Source organism: Petaurus breviceps, unplaced genomic scaffold (assembly GCF_028583685.1).
Source record: "Petaurus breviceps papuanus isolate PSGF00001 unplaced genomic scaffold, PetGlider_PUasm1.0 98, whole genome shotgun sequence".
In the NCBI taxonomy this organism is placed as follows: Eukaryota; Metazoa; Chordata; class Mammalia; order Diprotodontia; family Petauridae; genus Petaurus; species Petaurus breviceps.
The window spans coordinates 17467788-17494382 of record NW_027187460.1 but is presented as its reverse complement, the minus strand read 5'-3'; the positions used below and the strand labels follow the sequence as shown (position 1 = coordinate 17494382).

General features: G+C 40.3%; 1 protein-coding gene across 1 annotated transcript in view; it reads left to right on the top strand.

Annotated features, from left to right (window-relative positions):
- Window positions 1-26595, top strand: part of TG (thyroglobulin) — a 382541-nt gene that overhangs the window by 191223 nt on the left and 164723 nt on the right. Inside the window, exons 36-40 of the mRNA XM_069081298.1 lie at window positions 8156-8290; window positions 10857-11021; window positions 14926-15145; window positions 17174-17267; window positions 21075-21234. Of these exons, the coding sequence (XP_068937399.1) occupies window positions 8156-8290; window positions 10857-11021; window positions 14926-15145; window positions 17174-17267; window positions 21075-21234 (774 nt within the window). The remainder of the gene's footprint in view (window positions 1-8155; window positions 8291-10856; window positions 11022-14925; window positions 15146-17173; window positions 17268-21074; window positions 21235-26595) is intronic.

The window sequence follows — 26595 nt, the reverse complement described above, 5'->3', positions numbered from 1 at the left end:
CATATCTATAGAGATGACTCCAGTACCTCCCTCCCTCCCTATCTAACCCTGATCTTTCTCTTGAGCTCCAGTCCTATCTCGTCAACTGCTCATTGAACATTTCAAAATGTATGTTCTGTAGGCATCTCCTTCAATATGTACAAAAATTTATTATCTTTTGCCCAAAACCATTCTCTCTATCCTAACTCCCCTACTTCAGTTAGAACATACTACTGTCCTTCCAGTGACAAAGATTTGCAATCTCAGTCAGGGTCATTCTCAACTCTTCACCCACCCTTTCAAACCTATATCTAATCAATGGTGAAGATTTGTCAATTCTACCTCTACAACGTGTTTCATATTCATTTCCTTCTTTGTAGTCATATACACCAAGGCCCTCATCACCTCTTACTCAGACTATTTCAACAGACTCAAAATTAGACCCACTGCATCCATTCTTCCCTTTTCCAGTTCATCCTTTACAGAGTTGCTAATGGGATATTCCTAAAGCACAAATACAACAATCACTTTCCTGCTCCCAAGCTTCCAGTGGCTCCTCATCAGGGGTGTCAAAAAAAGAGTAACTACTTAAAGAGGCCTGTTCACTGAATGATTGTTTCTTCACTCAAAGTGAGAACCTGAAAAGGTCTTAGCCTAAAAGGGCCAGAGTCTTCCATTGCATCCTGGGCCATCTCCAGCCATCCTGTTCACTGTGCCACCTAGCCATCCCAACCTCCTGTAATTCTAAGGTCCTTCCTAGTTCTACCATTCTATTTTTAATTGTATGTGTTTTAAGGTTTCTTCTAGCTCATTCTATTTTCTATTTTATGATATTCTATATTTTGAGGGCCTTTTTGACTTTGGTAGTATAAATTCTATGATGAATGTATTTCACCCTACGGGATTATTAGTACTTAATGTGTTGAGATAGGTGGCTAAGTGGACAGAGTGCCAGGCCTGGAATCAGAAAGACTCATCTTCCTGAGTTCAAATCTGGCCTCAGACACCTATTAACTGTGTGACCCTGGGCAAGTCACTTAACCCTGTTTGCCTCAGTTCTTCATCTGTAAAATGAACTGGATAAGGAAATGGCGAGCCACTCCAGTACCTCTGCCAAGAAAACCCCAAATGGGAACATGAAGAGTCAGACATGACTGAAAAAGGACTGAATAACAACAACAAAAGGGAGGGGGAGAAGAATAAAATATTATTAATTTGATTCTTTAAAATGCCCATTTCGGGTTGGGGGTGCCTTGGAGGCAGTGAAGGGAGGTGGGAAGGGAAAGTCCTTGTATCAGTCATGCCACAGTTCCAATGGATCAGGTCATCTCTGGATGGACTTTGAATAAAAGAAAGAATGTTCACTTCAGTCCAGGACTCCCGCCTACTGTGCACAGATCTCACCCTACTGTTTCTTCTCCCCATTAGTTGCCCCCAGTAGCCTTGAATACAAGACCCCTCATTCCATTATTAGCATGGCCCCTGCCCCCTGCTTTCCTGAAGCCCACACACATGCCTTCACTGAGAGAGCTAAAATGGAACATTTGACCATTAACTAAGAAGGAAACTTGAAAGAGTGCTTGCAGTTCTTGGCACTGTCTTTGGGTAGAGTTCTAAGAACTGCCCTTGGGCTTGGTCCTATAATAAGACTGTGGCTTCAACCTCCCCCAGAAACAGCTAGAGCCCACACCTGAACAAAGCAGGAGCTGTCTCTGTGGGACGCCTGCAATCTCAAAATAACTGTTCAAGAATTGGCTGCCTTCAAAGAGCTGTAATTACACGTGGCAGATGATTCTAGGATGTGGCCAGGCACCAAAGATAGAATCTCCACTGCTACAACCCAGTTGCCCTCCTAGGGCATTCAGAAAAAGTATGTCCCTAAAGAAAGAAAATCCTAATTCACAAAAAAGATTAACTAGGGAGAGATTGATCACTTTACCAAAAAAAAAATCCTTTCCTTTATAGAGAGACTCAATCCTGGGTTCTTTGACAACATAGCAGTTCCCAAAATATATGCTATGTATGTGATTCTGCTGGCCCAAATTCTGTTTACACAAAACTTGCTCAAGAAAATATCTATTGTGAATAGAGCACCAACGCTGGACTCAGGAGGACCTGAGTTCAAATCCGGTCTCAGACACTTGATATTTACTAGCCAAGTGACCTTGGGCAAGTCACTTAACCCCAATTGCCCTGCCTTCCCCCCTCAAAATAAAAAAAATGAAAATTTCTATTGTAGGAAACTAGGCATGGTTACCTTGTGAAGCACACTATCACCCTATCTATCATATTGTCCCTCAGAGGTAGCACTATTCCATTTGAATAAAGCTGAGAATCAGATGATGGAACACAAAAATGGAATCTTGGTTCTGGTTCTGGCTCAACACTAACAGTAAGTGACAGGGCCATTACTTAAACCCACTGACTCAGAGTTATCACTCATTTTCATTTTATTTTTTGTTCATCATTGGGAGGCTGGGGAGGTGAGAGCTCCAGCTCCAGCTCCAGCCTCCAATAGCATCATTTCCTATCTCCTATTTTCATCATCAGCCACATCATCATCATTTGTTCCTGTTGTTATTAGTGATATCTGCAGGCTAGGGACAGGTAGATAGGGACTTGACATCAGAGGCAGGAAGACCTAGGGCGTCAAGATGTTTTTGTTATGCAGTTGATTAGGTCACCAATTCCTTGTGACCCCATTTCAGGCTTTCTTGGCAAAGATACTGGAGTGGTTTGACACTTCCTTCTCCGGCTCATTTTGCAAGATGAGGAAACTGAGGCAAGCAGGTTTAAGTGATTTGCCCAGGGTCACACAACTGGGAAGTGTCTGAGGCCAGATTTGAACTAAGGAAGCTGAGTCTTCCTGATTCCAAGCCTAGCAGGTGAATCTGCTGTGCCATCTAGCTTCTCTGGGATCAAGTCTAATCTCTGCTATGTGACCCTGGGCAAATCATTTTCCCTTTCATCACTCTTTCTCAGGTTCCTATCTTCATAGGCAGAAGCAATCCTCTTCTAGTTGTTCCATACACCAGTGAAATCCCCTTCTGGTTAAAAACAACAACAAAGATGATGGATAGCCAGGTGGTGCAGTGAGTAGAGTGCTGGGCCTAGAGTCAGGAAGACTCATCTTCCTGAGTTCAAATATGGCCTCAGATATTTACAAGCTGTGTGACCCTGGACAAGTCATTTCACTTTGTCACCCTTATTTTCCTCATCTGTAAAAGGAGCTGGAAAAGGGAATGGCAAATCGCGCCATTATTTTTGTAAAGAAAATCTCAAGTGGGGTCACAAAGAGTAGGACACAACCAAACAAACAACTATTTGTTGCCTAGGTTATTCATACTGGGTTGGCTAGCCCAAGAAAAACATTTCCATCTAATCCTCCTACTTCTCCTTACTGTTGGTATTATCCTGATTCTAGCTTTCTCCTGCCTCTTTGTCCCCTGGTGCCTATGTTGGTAAAGGGAACTGACTACAGAGGATTCCATCCTAATCCCTTTCTCCTTCTACAAAGGTAATAAATGGCAGTGTCAGAACTCAAATTCAGATCTTTATTCCACAAGTACAGTTTGCTCGTACCATGTTGTATCTCAAAGGAATGGGGCATGGGTGGAGGAATAAGGCCAAAGATGTGGGGCTTCTTTCTGGCACTATTTGCAGTATTTAGAACTAGAAGGAACCTTATCTCCAGCCCAATCCCCTCATTTCTCAAATGAGGAAACGGAAACCTCCAAAGTTAACAGCAAATGAGAAACATGAAGGAATTTGTCCAAGGTCAGAAAGTCCATGAGTAGCAGAGCTCGTGCTGAAACCCAGGTCTCCTCATTTCCCACATAGGATTCTTTCCACTGGACTGTTCTAGTTACCCTTTAGTAACAATCAGCTTCTCTAGACATCAACTTATACCCAGTCCCAGTCAAGTTCTTTATTTTAAGGCCATAATTGGCAATTTGACATCCTACGTGCTGAAATGGAAACACCATTGGCTCTCCATCCTGAGTCGAAATTGCAGTGTGATCATCATCTCAAAATATACAGCTTGGTTTGGTCCTACTTCAGAAATGCCTTTTGACCTTACAGTAGAAATGAAGAATTGCAGGATATGTTTAAGAAAACAAAAACAAAACAAAAGATAAATCATGGGATGTAAATCTGAAACATGAGATAGAAATCTGGCAGGCAGAATATTAGGGCAATGTCCTCAGCATTGTGTACTCTGGAGTCCTCAGAGAACCCAGATGACCAGAGAAATCCTGTATAGAACTCTAGCTAACATCAATGGGATAACATACCCAAATGTACCATCTCCTACCAGCTTGAGTAAGCCTATTGTTAAATTTTCAGTGTCATTATTTAGATCTCAGTAATCAGGGCTTAATTTATTTGTTGTAGTTGTTATTCATTTGTTTTGTTTTGTCTAGACTTATGAAAGTAATAAAGAAAATGTTAACAATGCAGATTATATTTAAAAGTGTATTGTAGTTGTATTTTATATATAATGGAAAGCTGGTTGTTAAACATTTATCGACACACCCCTGGATCAAGGGTATTCTCTTTCTTGAGGGCACTACCTCTAAGGACTAGAGACTCGGTGCAAGGATCTGTCTCCTGGCATGTCTCTCCATCATTTAGTCTCTCTGTTACTTCCCAACTAGCAGGCCATAGTTTCTCTCTGGTGGTTGTTTTTATCTAGTTATATAATTTTCCTTTTGGTATCTAGTGTCACAGTGGACAGAGCACTGTGGAACCAGGAAGACTCATCCTCATGAGTTCAAATCTGGCCTCAGATACTTACTAGTTGTGTGACCATGACCAAGTCACTTAACTCTATTTGCCTCAGTTTTCTCATCTGTAAAATGAGCTGGAGAAGTAAATGGCAAACTGCTCCAGCATCTTTGCCAAGAAAACCCCAAATGGGGGCAGCAAGATGGTGCAGTGAATAGAGTAGCAGCTCTGGAGTCAGGAGGACCTGAGTTCAAATCTGGTCTGATCCACAACAATTACTAGCTGTGTGACCTTGGGCAAGTCACTTAACCCCAATTGCCCTGCATTCCCCCCTGCAAAAAAACAAGCAACAACAAAAAAACCCCAACAACCCCAAATGGGGTCATGAAGAGTTAGACAGAACAGCAGTTTAATTCGGGTGTTCAATTTTTTTGTTATGGACCCCTTTGGCAGTCTGGTAAAGCTTTTGGATAAGTCCCTTCTCAGAATAATGTTGTTAAAAGCATAAAATGAAAATACATAGGATCCCATGTTCATGGGCCCTCAGTTAAGAACTCACTTTCTTCTCAGAGTCCTTCCCTAGCACTTCTGAATTTCCTATATTGGAGGAGATCAGAACCCAGTGTCTGGTGCCATCTTACTCCCGCTACATATAGCTGCCCATGACTATGGCCCTTCTAAAGGAGACTGGGCATTCCCAGATCTGTAACCATATTGTATCACTGGGAAGATCTTGCAGGGAGTTAATTAAATGTGAGCTGTTAGTATTCCTTATGACATTCTCCTCATCTTCTTGGTGTTAAAAAGATGGGCTTTTATGGCAACAAGCAGATAAGGAGAATATAACCTACAGTACTGATAGCTCACATTTACATAAAGCTTTACACTTTGCAGACACTTCTATGCTATGAAATAGATTGTTGATGTATTACTGAGCTGTCTTTTTAGTTGTGTCCAAGTCTCTCTGGCCCCATCTGGGGCTTTTTTTGGCAAAGATGCTGGAGTGGTTTGCTATTTCCTTTTCCAGCTCATTTTACAGGTGAGGAAACTGAGGCAAACAGGGTTAAGTGACTTGCCCAGGGTCACACAGCTAGGAAGTGTTTGAGGCCAGATTTAAATTCAGGTCCTCCTGACTCCAAGGACAGCACTCTACCCATCGTGACTCCTAGCTGCTCCGAAATATTATTAACCCCATTTTAAGGATAAAGAAACTGAGACTCAGAGGGATTATGGGACTTACCCAGAATCACTTGTCCACTAGTAAGGGATAGAGTTGGGTCTTGAAACCTGATCAGTACTCTTTCTACTCTACCACCCTGGAGTTTGCTTATGTCTTCAGGGAGAACACACTAATCCTTTATTCTCTAGGGACAAGTCAAGTTATCTAGCATTTGTTAAGTTGTGACTATATACAAAGCACTGTGCCTTATAAACCCTGAGGATACAAAGAAATACCCCCCCCAAAAAAAACAAAACAAAACCAAACCATCTAGTCCCTGCTCTCAAAGAGTGCAAAGTCTAACAGATGAATAGGAAAGTGAAATATGTCTTCTGCCTTCCCACTGTTATTTTTATGTCCCGAGGGATAGGTTGATTAAAGTTTGTGTATTTGTTAATGCATGCTCATGAGTCTTTTGTGTTCTTTTCATGTTGAGAACTGAAACAGAGTTGAGTGATTTTGATCTTTAGTGATATTTATGGACAATATGTCCTAGTCAACCAAAAAGACATAGTGGATGAAGAAAAGTGAGGTGAGGAAAGGGAACCAGAATAATGCACTGGTGCCCTTTCAAGAAACACATTGTCCATAAAAGTAGTAGCAGTTGTTGTAATAGTTGTCGTAAATACTTAGATTTATATACCGTGTTTCCCCGATAATAAGACCTATCCCAAAAATAAGCCCTCCCCTTACTGTGTAAGATTCCTCTAAAATAAGCCCTCCCCCGAAAATGAGCCCTATTGAGATTGCTACTGTAGTGAAGGTGATCCCCTGCGCTACACGCTACATTACGGTACCCTCTGTATTCACCGTCCCCCCCCACCAGTGAAACGCAGTGAGCGCGTCATCCTGTTCTTCCCCAGTGATTTGCTTGCTGGTACATTTTTTTTGTTCACATTTACCTGTTTATTAAAATTGCTGTCAATGTTCATTAAAATAAGCCCTCCCCTGAAAATAAGCCCTCTGGTGTTTTTCTGTCCAAAAAATTTAATAAGACAGTGTCTTATTATCGAGGAAACACGGTAACACTGCATTTTCAAAGTGCTAGACACATATTACCTTAGTTGGTCTTCACCACATCCCTGTGAGATAGGAAGGCTAAGTTTGAACAAGTCGCTGAAATTTAGAATTGAAAGGGATTTTTGGCTCTAATCCAACTCTCACCTAAAAGAGACCCTACTATAGCATGTCTGATACTTCTATTTGAAGGCCTTTAATTAGAGAGAGACTTCTACCTTCTGAAGTCGCCCATCTTACTTTTGGATAGCTCTGGCTGTTAGGAAATACTTCCACATATCACACTGAAATCTACATCTTTGCCATTTCCACCCATCACTCCTGGGTCTTCTCTCTGCAGCCAAAGGGAACAAATCTAGTCCCTCCTCTCTGTAACAGCCCTTCAAATTGCAAAAGACCTTTATCATGTCACTCAAGATTCTTCTCTTCCTCACATGTCCCCAGTTTCTTCAACCAGTCTTTTTATAGTAATGACTCAGGGATCTTCATCATTCTGGTCGTCCTCAGGATGCTCTCCAGTTAATCAATACCTTCCCCAACTGTAGCCCCAAGAGTTGAACACAATGTTCTGGATGTTATCTGACTATGGCAGAGGGCAATGGTATTCCTGGAACTATTCCTGGAAGCTGTGCTTCTCAGGACAGACAGAGATCACAGTAGTTTTTTGGTTTTTTTTAGCTTTTATTATTATCCCTAATTTACAGATGAGCTAGCTAAGACAACTGGGTTGTGCAGTAGATAGGGTGCTAGGTCTGGAATCATGAAGAGTCATCTTCCTGAGTTCAAATCTGGCCTCTGACACTTGCTAGCTGTGTGACCCTAGGCAAGTAACTTAACCCTGTCTGCCTCAGTTTCCTTATCTGTAAAATGAACTGGAGAAGGAAATGGCTAACTCCTCCAGTATCTTTGTCAAGAAAACCCCATATGGGGTCGCAAAGAGTCTGCTATGACTGAAATGACTGAACAACTAAGGCTCACATTAAATGATATTCCCAAGGTCACCATCCTAATAACTTGGTGGAGCCAGATTTCAGACCCAGGCCTTCTCATACTGAATCTGGTGCTCTGTTCATAGCACCATTAAACAAGGTGATTTGTACTTGATAAGCATGTGCTTGATTTAATGGTTTTAGGAGAATTTTTCTCAGCCTGCCCATTTTAGTGATTTTGAATCCAGTTTTTCACTTTCATTTCATCTGCTCTTTCTCATAGTCTCTTTGGACTCATGGCAATCCTTGGACATTTCTTCTGCTCTCATTGATTCATCCATCATGAACTTCGATATAGCCCATGTCAGTATCGATGCTTCCAGTAACTTTTCTGCTGCCAGAGACCTCTGCCTGTCAGGTAAGGAAACCTGCCTTCAGGCTTTTCAGAACATTGACTCAAAAGATATTGGGGTAGGACCTCATGCAAGGATCATTTGGGATCCTGAATCTGGCATAATAATATTTATATCACTAGAACTAACTGAGCTCCCCAAGTGAACTAGGACCAGCCAAGGACATATGTTGACGTTTGAGCATCCAGGAAGCACAGTGGATAGAGTGTTGGACCTATAGTCATGGAGATTTGAGTTCCAATCCAGCCTTAGCTAGCTACTAGCTTTGTGTTTCAGGTCAAGTCAACTCTCCCATTCTCCCTGTCTCCATCTTCAAGAGGGAGATAATGATATCACCTACCTTAAGAGGCTGTTGTGAAGACTGAATTAGATAATATCTATAATGCAAACCTGAAAACATTATGTAAATGCTCATTTCTGGGTGCTGGAGAAGACTTGTGGGGACATTTTGGACAGCAAGGAGATCAAATCAGTCAATATTTAAAGAAATTAATTCACTGGAAGGTCAAATACTGAAGCTGAAACTTAAATACTTTGACCAGATAATGAAAAGACATTATGTTGGGAAAGATTGAAAGAAAGCCTGGTATGCTGTGGTCCATCAGGTCACAAAGGGTCAGACATTACTGAATGAACAAAAACAACAAATTGTTGTTATTGTTGATGATGATGATGATGATGATGATGATGATGATGATGATGATAGACTTAGAGGAAGTTAAAAGACTGATGGGTTAACACAAAAGCATAGTTTCTTGCACATTTGAGAGAGGGGGAGGAGAGGGTATTAGCTCACTAGTATAGGGAGCTCACAGTGAGGAAACCCTTTCTACCAAAGCAAATTGGCCCTTGCTCTGTCCCTTAGAACCTTAGACTCTAAGCTACTACTTAGACTCTGAGAGTTAAGAGTTGTCAGTGGCCCCTTAGAGGTTAAATGACCTGCCTAGGTTTACATAGCCAGTCTGTATCAGAGGAGGGAACTGAACCCAGTTTTTTTCTGACTCTGAGATTGGTTCTCTACCGACTCTATTCCTAATGTCATGCTACCTCACTGACTTGCATAGTACATGCTTAATAATGTTTTTTGAATTGATTTAAATTGAAAACCCTAGCAGGTAATTCTCTTGCAAGGTCCTCTTGCCTGGGTCTCAGTTTCCTTCTCTGTAAATTGAGAAAATCATACTAGATTACCTTCTTCTGTCCCTAATATTCTAGATTCTAATATCCCTTCCAGAAGACCTGGCTTTTGATCCTCACTCTGACACATACTTTCTGCATGACCCTAAGTATGTCCCTTCCATTCTCAGAGCCTTAATTTCTTCCTCTATAAAATAGAGTTGCAGTTAAGTCTTGTCTGACTCTATTAGCCCCTGAATCACAGTGGAATGTCCTGACCCTTTTCTCCCTACCTATGTATTCTTGGTTCATTTTAAGATTTAGCCAAAATATACAAGAGGTTAGATTGTTTATATGATTATTAAAAATGGCATAGGTGATGCATCTGATGGTGTACTCCAACATTGTCATGTATATGTTACAGAATAAATAACCCTGTGTAGCATTGGAACAGGCAGAGTAAATTTAAAATTCAACTCAACAAATATTTATTAATTACCTACGGTATGCAAGAATACAGTATCTTACAGAACCTTAATGGAAATCAAATGGAAATGTTGAGATACAAAAATATTAGAGTGACAAATTAATCAGAAACAGAATCTCTAACATATTTAATCATTTCAAGATTCTGAGGTTAAGTCATCAATATTCTAACATCACATTTTTGTTGTATATAAACATGCTGGTTACAAAAGTAATAGGTTATGTCTGTGTTGTTATTTACTATTTTACCAAAAGCATTCCTCTCATTCCTCCATATCAACCTGTGAGGTCGGGAGAATAATGTTATTTCCAATTTATAGAAAAGCTAACAATCAGAGAGAAATTAAGTTTGCTTCTCTCTTGTTTCATGGTGATAGAAATAGTGCTGGAGATGGAATCATGAAACCTGGGTTTGAATCCTGGCTCTAACCTGCTTATTGACTATATGAGTGTGAATAAATAATTTCATGTCAAGGAGCAATGATTTTATGAAGGAAATGCTTTCCAAACCTTAAAGTATTTATGTATTTGTGTGTATATATATTTATTATTTACAATAATTTAAGTATATTTATATTTAATTTATATGATTATAAGCCAACAAATTTATATTATTAGAATATGATGATTTATATCATTTATTTTGCTTTATTATGAATGTATGTAGAGAGAGACATGTATATATCACTACATGGTATAATCACATATATACTATATGTTATATAGTATCTATAATGTATTATACATATAATAATATTAATAATAACATACATGTGGAACATTTTTGTCAACCTGCTATACTATTAATGCTAATTAATGTTTTTAATACTATCATCACTGTCATTACTATTGTTTTGTAGCAGCACCCAAGGATTTAGGGACCAAAATGTTGGTTTGATTCTCATTTGTTAGGATTTATCTACTGGAAGCTGTCTTTCTCTCATTATTTTCTCTCTTCTTCATGCCCAGAATGTTACCGGAAGCCAGCCTGCCATACCACAACCCTGGAGGTCCGGCCTACATCTGTCCGGTGTGTGTTCTATCCAGAAACCCAGAGTTGCACACACAGCCTACAGGGCCACAGCTGCCGGCTCTTGCTCAGGGAGGAGGCTACCTACATTTATAGGAAGAAAGGTAAACTGAGACCTGTGAATTCAGAGGCTTGACCTGAAAGTCCACTGGATAAAGAGTGTGGCTGGGAACATCAGGGAGGGATAGCATTTTATTGTTGGATGGGAAATCTGACAAGCTTGGAGTTTTTTTCTTTTTAAGGGTATGAAGAAGATATCAAGTCAACTACTGACTCTGGCATTCAAAGGCGTTCATAATCTGACTCCATCTGACTTATACAGGCTTAATTCCTATTTCATAATATGAATTATGAATATGAATAAATATGATATCATATTTCTTAATTCACATTACTCCCTTATGTGGTCATGTTCCAGCCTATAGATTACTCTCAAGTCTCCATTCTTATCCTATGAAGACATGCCTGGAATAAACTGCCTCTATATTGAAGTCTTTTCCTTCTCTTCAACCCTCCTTTACACTTACATCACTCTTTCTTGTCTGATTATTATTGCATAGGTAATGGGAAATATACACATTTACTTAAGATGCAGTCGTTGTCTTTGTGAAGCTTTCGGTCTTGTTGAGGGATAATAATAATGTTGATAATGATTGCTAGCATTTGTCTCTCACTTTAAAGTTTGAAAAGTAACTTTAAAAATATTATCCTATTTTTATCCTTACAACAACCCTTGGGAGGTAGGTGCCATTATTATTGGTCTTTGACTTGGGCTTTAAAGAATCTGGGAGAATTGAATGTGGAACTGGGGGAAGCACCACCCTGATTCTATGCTCCCAGTTCTGAAATTCAGGTGCCATTCTTCCTTTTTAGTGTGGTTTGTATAATCCCTGGGAGAGCACATTAGCACATTTTTCCCAATATATACTGCCTCTCGTTTTATAATATAGTCAAACTTGGAATTCCTTGAGTTGGGGGCTTCAAATTTCTGTAATATGAAGCAATGCCCTTTTTTATTTATGCTATGTGTTCTTAATGAACTATACAAAAGACATCAAGTAAGGGGACACCATCAAGGAGATAGGTGACTTTAAAACAGTGTGGGCCAATCATGCAGTGATTGTGAGGCATCAGTCACATAGGTAGAAGACTCTATTGGCAACTATGAAGGGTTATAAGACAAAGGGAGACTTTCATCATGGAGAGCAGCTCTTCTATGAAGGATCTATGCAAGTGAATGGATGGATGTATGGATGGATGGGTGGATGGATGAAAGAAAAAGCACTTACTGTGTGCCAGACAGAGTGCTAATACATGAATAAGAATCACACAGGATGAGTGAGGGTCACTGGAATCTACCCCAAGAAGAGGCTATCCAAATGGAATCTCTGATCCATTGAATGGGTTGGGTAAGAATGGGTTACAGGGGGCGGCCAGGTAGCACAGCAAGTAAGAGCACCGGCTCCAGTGTTGAGAAGACCTGGAGATCGAATCCCGGGCTCAGACACTTAGCACCCACCCAGAAACACCTGGCCGTGTAACCTTGAGCAAGTTACTTAACCCCAATTGCTTAAAAAAAAAATGAAAAAAAAAGAATGGGTTACAAATGCCTCAAAAGAAATTGACATAATTTTCAGGATGCAGATTTTGTCTTTGTTCAGTTGTTTCAGTCTTGTGGGACTCTTTGTGACCTGATTTGGGATTTCTTTGCATAGATACTGGAGTGCTTTGCCATTTCCTTCTCCTTCATTTTATAGGTGAGGAAACTAAGGCAAACAAGGTGAAGTGACTTGTCTAGGGTCCCACAGCTAGTAAGTGTGTCTGAGGCCAAATTTGAACTCAGGTCTTCCTGATTCTAGGTCCAGTGCTCTATCCACTGCGCCCTGCATATATGTTAATAGTTAGCATTTATATAGTGCTAGAAGGTTTGTAAAGCACTTTACATGGACTATCTCGTTTGATCTTTGTCACTGACCCTATGAGGGAAGTGATATTACTATTCCCATTTTGCAGATGAGGAAACCCAACCTTAGGAAAGTGAAATAACTTGCCCATGGTCACATAGCTAGTAAGTATCTATGACAGGATTCAAACTCAAGTCTTCCTGATTTCAAGTCTAGTATTCTGTCTTCTATGTTACATAATAACAATAATAATAGTCAGCATTTATATATCATTTCAGGGCTTTCACGACATTTTTGCAAATATTATCTCATCTGATCCTCATAACAACCCAAGGAGATAGATATTATTATTTGCATTTCACAGGTAAGAAAACCAAGACAGAGAGAGGTTAAGTGACTTTCCCAGGGTAATACAGTGACACAGATTCAAATTCAGATCTTCCTGACTCCAGGTCCAGCACACTAATCATCACTATGCCCTCTAGTTAATACTATTTGATTAACTTTTTTTTTTCATTCATTGCTACCAATGGCCTGGTAACACCTGAATCCTACAACATTCCTTACAACACCTATCAAAGTTGACAAAGGACAGAAGTGCTCATTTAATATCTTTCCACGTCTATTTGTTTGATATGCTCCAGATTAAGATTCACTTTGACAGCTCTGGAGGAAGTGATAATTAATGCTGTCTGTGGGAAATCAAATTTGCATCCTCTTAAAATTCTTAATTAAAAAAAAATCAAAAGTTACCCTGACATATTCTTCCTCTGTCAGATTGCAGAAATGAACCGACTTCCCCAGGAACAGACCAGGCCTCCAGGGGTGGCCGGAGTCAGACAGTCCTCTTAAGTGCTGAATGTTTAGAAGTCTCTTCGATTGTCAAGCCAAACAGGAAATCTTGTGAAGGAGGGAGAGGAATAATAGTTGGTAGCTGCAAGAAATATACAGTTATAGCTTGACCACTGGGTCTTTCCATTTCTTGGGTTTATGTTTCTGGTCTCAGCTCAGGTTAATAACTTTTGAGGCAGAAGAATAGTGTTCCCTAAGTCATTGGGACCTTGAAAAGCATGGGCCAATTAACAATAATAACTCAGGTTTATGTAGTGTTTTACAGTCTGCAAAAACTTTCCTCACAACACCCTGTAAGGTAGTTAGTATTAACTATTAACACTATTGTACTGTATTAAGGCAGTGAGCTATAGGGGAAAAAGAAGGCTAGATTCTAATGAGGGGTCCTGAGTTTGAATCCCAACCCTACCATTTACCGCCTCTGGGACCTTTGGAAAGTCACTTAACTTCTCTTGGCCTCAATTTCCTCATCTGTGAAAAAGGAAGGTGTTGGACTAGATGACCTTTACTCTCCCTTGCAGCTCTAAATCTATGATGCTATGACCTTCCTATTCCAAATCTAAGACTCTTTCTGCCATGCCAGGGTGTGTGTCTGTTAATTTGGCAAATGTTACTGAATTCCACTCAAAGAAAACTTTGAGGTATAGATAGTCATAAATGACATTAAATGAAATGCCCTTAAAAGAAACAGGCTAAGTTTTCTGGGATCCGTTCAATTTAATCAAATACTGCTTACTGTATACACAGCCCTGGAAAACCCTTAGGGGAATAAAAGTACTGCTCTGTGCTCTCAAAGGAGTCCCGGCCTCATCAAATTTCACAGACTAATTTCAGACCTTGAGGGAAACTTAGAAGTCAGATTAGTTCAGCAGAGAAAATGTATGTGTTAGAACCAATAAGGGGATTATAGCAGCATCACATTCTGTGTCCTTTAAACACAGACTCTTCACTTTTCAACCATTCTAACTAATTGTTGGAAAGTTTTTCTTTTTTTTTTTCTTTTGACCTGAAAATACTTCTCTGGAACTTGCACCCTAACTAGGCCTAGTTCTTCCCTCTGTGGCCAAGCAGAAGCAGTCTTCCACATGCCCACGTGCTGGGATGTTGTCAAAGTTGGAGTGGAACCAGATCTTTTCGAAAGCACCTTCCAATCCTAAGATTCTGTCATTCACAAGCATAGCATTTTCTGTCATTAGATATTAGTAAAAATAACAATATGGGTGAAGTGTTTATGTTCGCCATTTTTCTGCAGGTATCTCCGTATTGAACTATACTACAGACTCAGCCACTGTGTTCATTGCCACCCAAGGGACTCTGAAGGGCAGATCTGAAGCAATTCAAGTGGGTACTGAGTGGAGAAGAATCGTCCAGTTCTTTGGCATTCCATATGCAGCCCCACCACTGGCACAGAAGCGATTCAGTGCACCAGAGTCATATAACTGGACTGGCTCTTGGGAGGCCACTGTGCCACGGTAAGGGTTCCATTGGTGGGTAGTTTTGTGATTTTTTTTCCCCAAAAAAGCTGATCTCTATATCATAAATCTAGTCACGTGACTATTTTGCCCACGAACCATCAATGGCTCCCTTTGCCCCTTCAGTAGAGTTTACATTTCTCTGTCTGGCAGTCAGGCTATCTACAATCTGGTCACACCCTTTGTAGCAAAGGGAATTGTAGCAGAGTACAAAGAACCGCAGAGCTTGGATCTAATGAGACAATGAAGGGAAAACATTTTGAAATCATGATTGATATGTAAATATAAGTCTCCTTTTAGTTATTTGACCATCCCCATGCCTGGAATTGGCAGTTTAGTGACACAGTAGATAGAGTATTGGGCCTAGAGTCAGGAAAACTTATCTTCCTGAGTTCAAATCAGGCCTCAGATACTTACTAGGCTGTGTGACCCTGGGCAAGTCACTTGACCTTGTTTGACTCAGTTTCCTCATCTATAAAATGAAAGAGAAGGAAATGGCAAACAACTCCAGTAGCTTTGCTAAGAAAACCCCACATGTGGTCAGGAAGAGTTAGACACAACTGACCAACAACAATAATAATGGCTGGAATGTTCTCCCTCTCTGCCTTGAAATTGCAGCTCAAGCACTCTCTTCTATGCAGAGCCCTCCCTGATCCTCTCTGCTGTTAATGGCCTCTATCCTTAGCTGCCCCGTATTTAACTGCCTCAGAATCATTTGTATTTATTCTGCATATGCTTATAAATCTATATGTTGTTCTGTATGTACATTGTTTCCTCCAATAAAATATACACTCCTTGAGAACAGGGTAGCTTTAACCTTTCAGAGGCTTCATCTCTTATTCTCCATATCTTCAGTGCCCAACATAGTGCCAGATACATGGAAGTCCCTCTATATCTACTGATTGATTGTATATCTGACTTTGCTTTATTCCATGGTCAAAATATCTTTCCTTAGGGATGACTGGGTGGTGCAGTGAATAGAGTGCCGGCCCTGGAATCAAGAGGACCTGAGTTCAAATCTGGCCTCAGACACTTAACACTTACTAGCCATGTGACCTTGGGCAAGTCACTTAACTCCAATTGCCCCTCCAAAAAAAAAAAAAGCAAAAAAAAAATCTTTCCTTAACTCAACTTTCTTGCAAATGTAGACAGCTAGAGAGAGACAGGGTTGAATGAAATGGTCAGGACAAGTTCATTTCCACTTACTATTTTGTTGATTAGTCATGTCCAACTCTCTGTGACCTAATTTGGGATTTTCTCAGCAAAGATATTGGAGTGGTTTGCCATTTCCTTCTTCAACTCATTTTACAGATGAGGAAACTGAAGCAAACAAGTGAGTTGCCCAGGGTCACACAGCTAGTAGGTGTCTGAGGTCAGATTTGAACTCAGGTCTTCTTGACTCCAGGTCTGGCACTCTATCCACTGTGCCACCTAGCTGCCCATAGCTGGCATATAGTAGATACTAAATAAATGTTTTTCATGTATTAAGTGATATAAAGTTTATATGTTTCATACCTTATCTCATTTGATCCTTATAACCCTATGCTGACAATTATAAATAAAGGAATGTAGGCTTAGAGAGGTTAACTAGGAAAAGGAAGGGCCTGAACTAGGATTTGAATTCAGACCTTCTGATCCTTTTAGACCAAGCTGCCTCTGTAGTAATAACCAAATTACCCCACCCCCACTTTGCCCATTCTTGCACATCAGTTAATTTGCACCCTAGGTGGTCAGCCAGGGACTTTATGCATGAATATGCCCATGAGACTTCAATATATGGAGAGGCAGTTAGGTGTGCATTACTGATTTCTGTCTCAATTCTGCAATTCTGAATGTGTTTTTACAAATATTTAAAAGTGGCTTTAAAAACAGAGAACCTCATGAAATGTCTCCAGTATTAATTAGCAATGAAGAGGGGTGGGGCAGGGAGACAGCATGAGGGGAGGAAAGAGATCTAGGGGGCATTGAAGGTCATGTAATTTAGCTTGGGTTTAATTGTGCACCAGGTAACTCAACCTGTGTCTTTAGGGCCAACTGTTGGCAGCCTGGACTTGGAAAGGCCTCATCTCCTACTGTCAGTGAAGACTGTTTGTACCTGAATGTGTTTGTCCCTCAAAACCTGGTGAGTATTAAGCTACTTGGATATTTGACATGTGAATGAGGCACTGCTGAAAAATTGCCTTCCCCTAGGGAGCCAACAAAGCCAAGGTTCTATTCTCCAAGTAGCCCGATTCATTTCCCTTTGCTCCCATCGTCATAACTCCAGCTAACCCTTGGTCACATGCAGATCTGGGTGACAGTGTGACCTCCAAAGTGCTAAGTCATCCAGCCACATCTATGGTACCGTCTTTGTTCCATCTTCATACAGGAAGGGTAGTATTGTTTTCTGTATGTCGTCTGCCGTCCAGGTCTAACTAACCCTGTCCTCATGTGAACTGCATTCAGTCTCCAAACAGAGAAGAACGGGCTTTCTCTTGCATTCTCCACATATTCCCCCCCCCCCGCCCCCTCCACCTGACTGTGCATAGCAAAATCTCTTAAATACTTAAAACATGAAACTGTCACCCCTTGCCCCTCTGATGTTATCCTGGGAGACTCTGGGACTGCTGAGCAGATTTCACTTTCACCTTTTTTCTAACTGTTCATCTCCCTCAGCAGCACCTCCCGCTGTGCAACCAGCACTCAATTTAATGACTGGACTTCTGGAGCTCATAATATAGGCTGGAAACATCTGTCTCTCATGATCTCTATTTGGCTCCTTGTGATCAAGGAAAGAAATGCAAAGCAAGGGAAGCAGCTAGGCATTTGAGGCCCAAGCTCTGATTCATCCAGGCCAGCACATGTTCTCCCAGCTGTGTGCTAGTGATGATCATAGTTCCTGCCAGGGACAGGGAAGGAGAGAAATCACCTCCCTCTTACTGCCTTCCCCTGTGCTGGAAGGCCAAAAGGGAGTTTTCAGAGTGCTGAATGAATACTTACATTGAATCTTTAATCCAGCTATCAGTCATCTTTGACATAGTCCCACAATCACTGGGACCCAATATGGGATCACTGTGTCATATAGCAAAAAACAAATCCACAGGACCAATAAGGGCAAATTGTTCCATCATTATAGAAAATAAGGACTTGGGCACTGAGCCAGAGGTCTTGATTTCCTCCACTGAGCCACAGCTTACATTCTCAGTTGCCCAGGAGGTCCCTGCCGATCGGGAAGCTCCACAACCAGCCCGATCACACGTATAAATGTTCCTGCTATAGTGCCACAGAAGTAACTGGAAGCCTGTTTCTGATTGAGCCATTTGGGGTGGGTATACTTAGGGTAGAATTGGAACAGGCCTTAGAGTAAATAATGTCAGACAGAACAGACAGCATAGAATGCTACAGCTAGAAAAACTATTAGAAATCAGTCTCAGGGCGGCTAGGTGGTGCAGTGAATAGAGCACTGGCCCTAGATTCAGGAGGACCTGAGTTAAAATCTGGCTTCAGACACTTAACACTTACTAATTATGTGACCTTGGGCAAGTCACTTAACCCCAACTGCCCTGTCCTCCCCCCTCCCAAAAGCAAAAAAAATAAAAAGAAGAAATAAGAAATCAGTCTCAACCCCTCAATTTACTGATAAACTGAGGTGCATAGAAGTGGCATGAGGTTTGAAAATTATGTTGCATACCTTTTCTCACTTTTTTTATAGGAAGAATAGCAAATAGATTATAGTCAAAAGAGACTCTCAAGATTGAGCAACTAGCAAGATAGAAAAATGTTTCCACTTTATCATCACTGGTTGATGTATTATGATACTACAGTTTCCAAAATGAGTGATTTTATGAAAATGGTTTACATTTTGTATCAGTGGTTCCTTCATTAGATTGAAGAGCAATTGCTGGTCATCTTGGTAAAATTTAGAGCTCACCTGCCTCCCATTTACTAATCTTGTAGGATTCAGGACTTTGGGAAAATTCCTGTAGAAAGCTAGTTTCATCCACTGTGGGCTGATTCATCAGTTTCAGCAGGTGATTCTATTCTGGAGGGTTGGGGGTCAGGGGGTGGATGAGGGTGGGATGTAGCCCTCTATAAACTGACTACAAACTCCAATAGTACGCTATAGATTTCTTTCATCAGCAAAAAAGGGAGGCAGTGTGGAGTAGTAAAAATAGTATTAGACACCAGGAAAATGTAACAATTGACCCTCTAGATTTGACTTGAGCTGGCTCCAGCATACCCCTGCTTCTAATGCTAACCCTCTGTAATTCTGTGTGAGCAAATAACAGTTAGGAAAAATCTATTACTTAACTGGTGATGCTGAACTAGGAATGGGGTGGCTGTTGTCATAGGTATGCTTGTGACAAAATCATCATTTCTTGATTTTGCCTGTTAGTGTAATCTGCGTTGGGTGAATGGCCCTGCTGTTCTTCCCAGTGAAGCCCCTCCATCCCCCTCCCAGGGACCTGGATCAAAGAAGCATCTTGTGTGGGTTACTGGTCTCACTCAACCCAGTTAAGTGGAGATGGTAACTTGACAGTCTGAGAGTGAGAGCAATGTTTTTAGAGTCTCCAAGGCCTGGACCCTTTTGCCCTAGGTTTCTCGCCTGTGTTGTTTGCATGCAGCTGAGAGATGACTCTGACTCATCGATTTTTCTTTCCCCACTCCCCATTCCCACCTGCTTTATTCCTATTCACTGGTAACAAGGCAAGCATTTTCTTTTGCTGATTAAGAAAAAAAAAGTAGGAAATTGAGGAAAAGTGTGATTCGTGAACATTGATGGGTTTCTATAGCTAAAGCATTCCAGATCCTTGTGTTACCCCATGTGAAACTTATCTAACACACCCTCTAATTTGACATTTTGGGGGGAGTTTGGAATTACATAAATTGATTACATGTGTGTGCACACACATGTGCATGCACACACACATACACACATGGCAGTTAGATACTGCAGTGGATAGAGTGCCACCCCTGGAGTCAGGAGGATCTGAGTTCAATTTGGCCTCAGATACTTATTAGCTGAGTGACCGTAGGCAAGTCATTCAACCCTTTTTGCCTCAGTTTCTTTATCTGTAAAATGAGCTAGAGAGAGATATGGTGAACCACTTCAATATCTTGCCAAGAAAATCCCAAATGGAGTCACAAAAAAATCATACATGACTAATCAATTAATCAACAACAATATATACCTATGTATGTGTACATATACACATGCATACATGTGTGTATATACATATACACACATACATACATTGTGTATTTATTGCTCGTGTTGGAAGATTAATTCTCCCAAGTTTCTTATTTTGGAGTTAGGGAGAATGGTCGACTATGTTTCTGTATGTGCATGGGTATATAGCCACAAGAAGGCATCCTGGAGTAGCAGAAGGACACTGAATTAAAGGCAGGAAACCTGCCTTCTTGTTGAGGCTCTGCCACTGACTTGGGCAAGTCACCCCCTGCTGGCCTCACCCCCATTGCAGAGGACCATAGGATTTAAAGCTGGAAGGGACCTTTTTTCAGGTGAGGAAACTAACATCCAGACATGTGAAGGGAGTTGCCATTTTAGGTAGTTAAGTACAAGAGCTGAAATTTGAACCCAGGTATTATGACTTGAGGATCGGTCTTCTTTTCACTCTTCATTATATTCTCTCACACTGTTAGGAATTGACCCAGAAAATCTCTTAAGAATTCTTCTGGCTCTGATATTTTTATGACTCTACATGCTCCCTTTCACTAATCATTATTTGCAGGGTATCTGATAAAGAGAAGTTGATAATATACCGAGGGTTAGAGCTCCTAAAATGAGAATGGTGGGCCACATGAAGTAGAGAAAGTCTTTCTAGATAAGGGGGGAAGCCATATGAGCCCAATTTGCACACTTGAAACTGAGCCGAATATCAGATGTTCTTTTTCCCTCAGTGCCATAAAGCCTGTCTCATTTTTTCAGAGCCAGAATGCATCAGTGCTAGTGTTCTTCCACAATACTGGTGAAAATGGTGGGGGAAGGGAGCAGCTAGACCTGGAAGGATCATTCCTTGCTGCGGTTGGAGATATCATTGTGGTCACTGCAAACTACCGAGTTGGTATCTTTGGCTTCCTGAGCACCGGTGAGTTGTATTCATTCATTCATTCAATCATCATTCAACAAATATTCATTAGGTGCCTACTGCATGCAGTTGTATGCACTCCAATTCCTAAATATTAAAGAATAACAATTGGTTGAAATTTCTCAATAATTCAATAGGTAAGCACTATCTGCTAGGTGCTATGGGGGATAACATATATAAAGACATAATCCCTGCCCAGAGGTTAAATTCTAAAGAAAAATGGGATGTAGACAAAATTTAAAATAGCGTAAGGCAAAATATTAAGTACAGGAGAGAGAAAATAATTCAGCGGTTTGGAGGAGGGAGAGATGATCTTTGTTGACAAAAGAGATTTCCTTGTGTGCATTTAGCACCTTCCATCCAATACTGTCCTCTTAACTGTCTGGGGAAACAGTCTTGTTCCCTTTCATACCAGCCTGGGACAGGCCGAATTGTTTATCTTACTCTTGCAAATTCCCAATGACACAGATGCTACAGATTTCCAGCAAAAAAAAAAAAATAATTCCACTGTTTGCCTCCCTTTAAGTGATGAAAAGACCCTTTTGGGGCAGCATGGTATAGTGGAATTAAGGGACCTGCATTAGTATCCCAACTCTGTCTTGTGAAGGGCTAGGCATTCTATCTCCTTCTGCTTCTGCATTTGAATCTGTCAAAGGAGAATCACAATAACTGCACTACTTACCTCCACACTCCCCTATACACATGCATGTGTGTGCGCGCGTGCACACACACACACACACACACACACACACACACATTTTATAGATGAAAAAAACTGAGGCCCAGAAAGGTCAGGTGTCTTGCCCATGGCCAGAGCTAAGATTCCACCCCAGATCTTCTAACTAAATCCAGCATTCTCCTCTCTTTAGCACGTGGAAAGTACTTTGCAAATTTTAAATGTGTATAGAGATGTGTATCATTATAAATCAGTGCATGCCTACACTAGTCTAATCTCCTTGAAATAAGTAGAACTGTGTTTCCTGGCCATATTTCAGTTACTTACACATCTCTGCACTTACTGGGATGACTGAGGGGAATTGTTTAATGTCTAGTCTTTCCTTTGTCCACTACAATGGTTACTACCACCTGCAGCCCTCCTTAATCTCACCAAAGTTGGCTATCCATCTGTCCATTTTCTTTTTCTCTAACAGACACGTATTCATAGACATATGTATATGCATGTATTATTGTGTTTGAATCATTCAGTAAAGGCTTATTCTTCATGACCCTGTATGGGGTTTTCTTGGCAAAGATACCGGAGTGGTTTGCCATTTCCTTCTCTAGTAGATTAGGCAAACAGAAGTTAAATGACTTGCCCAGGGTCATACAGCCAATGAGTGTTTGAGACCAGATTTTAACTCAGGTCTTCTTGACTCCAGGACTAGTTCTGTATCCACTGATCCAGTTAGTTACCTCCATATACATATATTAAATACACACATACATGTATATTGAATACATATACATAAAATTAAATACACACATACATGGATACTGAATATATATACATAACATTAAATGTACAAATCCTATGAAAATGGCCTTACCTACAGACATACACACACATTCTATCTCTATATCATTTTATCTTCATTTTCTCATCAATTAGCACCATACCTTGCATGCAGTAAATATAGGCTAGATTGAATTGCTGAGTAAAGTTCATTTAGTTGAATTGACCCTCTCCTTTTAATGCAGTAGTTTATATTGTGGATGAGACCTTAGGTTTCCACAGGACATAACACTTTTAATTTTACAAAGCTCTTCCACATAGAGGATCTCATTCACACATCACCATCCCTAGTTGCCTCTAAGACTCAATCAGCTGGATAAAAGATTGAAAGACTTGGTTCAAGCATCACCTCTTACCACACTAGTCCCCCAAACTGTTGGTGGGCTTTTCCCTCCCAAAACTTTTTATCTATTTTGTGTATACTTTTGTATGTACATGTTGTCTCCCCAAAGAAAATGTAAGCCCCATGAGGGAAGGGGCAGACTTTTTCACTTTTGTCTTTGTGTTTCCACTTAGCACAGTGCTTGGGACAGAGTAACTGCTTAATAAAAGTTTATTAATCTATAGACAGGGGATCTGGAGGGTTAGTGGGATCAGCCAAGTCCTCTGACCTGAAAGCAGAGAACCATAGTTCAAAATTGCCTGTCAGTTACTGCCTGTATGACCTTTAGTCACACAGAGATACTGGGTATCTATTCAGAGACTTCAGTGAGGGGAGAAAATCCTCTTTCACTTAATTTTTACTATAAATCCCTATGTCTCTGAATAGTCTAACTTAATTCTAACTGGATATAAGCATGCCATGGTTAGACAATATAATTAGCTAGTCGGTTAATAAATATTTATCAAATGTTTACTTTGTTCCAGGCATTGCCTTAAGTGTTGGAGTTACAAAGAAAGGTGGGAGACAGCCATTGTCCTTGAGAAGCTTACACTGTAATTGGGAAGATGGCATGTGAACAGCTATGTGCAAACTCTATATACAGTATAAGTAGGAAAGAATCAACAGAAACCAGGCACTAGAATTAAGAGGCGTTGGGAAACGCTTCCTGTAGAATGTAGAATTTTAGCTAAGACTTAAAGGAAGTCAGAGAAACCAAGAGGGTATGGATGAAGAGAGAGCATTCCAGAAGATAGCCTTCCCTGACCTTCCTCAGCTATGGTCATCTGGTTTCAAGAGAGTATGTTCATTTTCTTTGGAGGATGTAACATTAACAAAGAGATTAAGATGAGGTCATCATATTTCATTTTCTATTGATATAGGTTCAGAATATGAACCCTGGTGTTATATTAAAATATATGTGTGTGTATATGTGTGTGTGTATCAGGAATCTTCTTGGTATGACCATGACATAAATATTGAGTTATTTGATAATAACCAATTACATAGTCTAGTGTGTATGTTTTATTCTCTAAGATTATAAATTTCAGAGAAGTTTCCAATCTGCATTGTGAGAGGTAATTTCCTTATCTGGGAACTCCATTTCCCAATTCCATAAATTATCATTAGATGCCCAACACACCTAGAATGTTCTCTCTCTCTCTCTCTTTCTCTCTCTCTCCTTCTGCTGGTTTCCTTGATCTTTCTCAAGTCTCAGCTAAATCCCTGTTCTCTGCAAAAAGACTTTCCTGGTCTTCCATAATGCTGGTCCCTTCCCTCTGATGTTACCTCTTAGTTAGTGTGTATAACTTATTTGTATACAGGTTTTTTTTTTTTTTCATGTTACCTCCTCCGTTCCACTGTGAGCTCCCTGAGGGCAGGGCCTGGTTTTGCCTTTTTTTGTATCTTCAGCATTTAACATAGTGATTGACATCTAGTAGGTGCTTAAAAATTCTTGTTCATGGGGCGGCTGGGTGGCGCAGTGAGTAAAGTGCCAGCCCCAGAGTCTGGAGGACCCGAGTTCAGTTCTGGCCTCAGACACTTCATACACACACACACACACTCACACGCACACAACTAGCCGTGTAACCTTGGGCAGGTTACTTAACCCCAATTGCCCTCCAAAATGAAAAAAAAAATTCTTGTTCACATGACTGTACTAGTGAAGTCACCAATGCAGCCCCAATCTCTAATCTTTTACATGTGTGTTCAGCCTTTCGTATTTTATAAAATGTGGTTTCCTACATTTGTGGACTGTTAGTGGTAGAAAGGACTTTAGAAGTCATCAAAACTCCTCTTTACAAGAAGGAAAGTGCAATTTAGAGGCATGGGATGATTTGCCCAAAGTCACAATTCTCAGGTGAAAAACATTCATATTCTGACCCCACTGTCCTGGCTTCAAGATCATAACTATATCTATACTATCATGCTGTCTTTCTATCAATCTACCTCAGTTTCCTCACTTATTAAAAAGGAGGGAGGGGATGGACCCTTCCAACTCTAACAGTATATTACTGAATAAAACTAAACTTTGTGAAATCAGGGACTGCCCCATACTTCTGAATACCACTCATAGCCTCGCCCAAGGACCTTTCCCCCAGTGTACAGTAAATGAATATCTGTGTAATGACTCCATCCTGTGCTGAACAACAAACTGTAGTCATCCAACACTGTGATAAGACTGGAAGGTGTGTGGAGGAGAGAGAAGGATTGAGAGATAATCTCTGCTCTTGAGGAGTTTATAACCTCCATGGAGAAACAGAACCAGCACCTAGGAAAGAGCTCCCTGTGCCAAAACAGGGTACTGACTAAAGAAAAGTCTTACCCTGAGGGCTGAGTGCTTTTCAACAAATATTTTTGATAACTGTATTTGAATATAATACATTTCCCTTATAATCCTATGTATTTTATGCATTTAAAAACATTCTTTTGAGAAAGGGTTCATGTGCTTCATCAGATTGCCAGAGGGAACCATGACCCCCAAAATGTGAAAAGACCCTACAGCATCCCTGAGAGCAGGGACTTATCCAGCTTCTGTACTCTAGTTACGCGCACACATGCACATACACACACACACACACACACAATCAATGTTGTGTATATATACATAAGTAGTTTTATAAGTGTATGTATACACATATATAATCACACATATCATATATAGTTTTATATATATAGCTTCACATATCTGTGTATGTCTGTGTATACACACACATATGTATACTCACACAGACATACATATATATGATATATAGTTTTATATATACACATATATATTTATGCATATATATACACATATATACTCACACACATACATATACATATACACACACATAGTTGTAATATACTTTGGCATCTCTGACAGGGAATCATCCATAGATAGATTAGATAGATAAATAGAGAGAGATAGACACATATACATACATATAGATATAGTCATATAGCTATATAATTATGGTTATGACTATAGTATTACATGCACTAGGTGGTTCAGTGGATAGAATGCCAAACTTAGAGTCAGGAAGACCTGAGTTCAAATTTGACCTCAGATACTAGCTGTGTTACCCTAGTCAAGTCACTTATCCTCTTTTTGCCTTAATCCACTAGAGAAGGAAATAGCAAATCACTCCGATAGCTTTGCCAAGATCTTTGCCAACCCATGGATAGTATTGGTGTTCTATAGTCCACAAGGTTACTAAGAGTCAGACATAACTGAATGACTGAATAACATGTATATATTTTTTTAATGTATTCATTTAAAACATTATTCTGAAAGGGGGTCCATTGACTTCATCATCCATGGATCAATAAAAATCAAGAACTCCTGGTCTGTTCTAACCTCCTAATACTTTTTATGGTAACCTTGACAGGGATTCATCCAGCCTCTATACCCTGAGATAGATAGATAGATAGATAGATAGATAGATAGATAGATAGATAGATAGATAGATAGATAGATAGATAGATA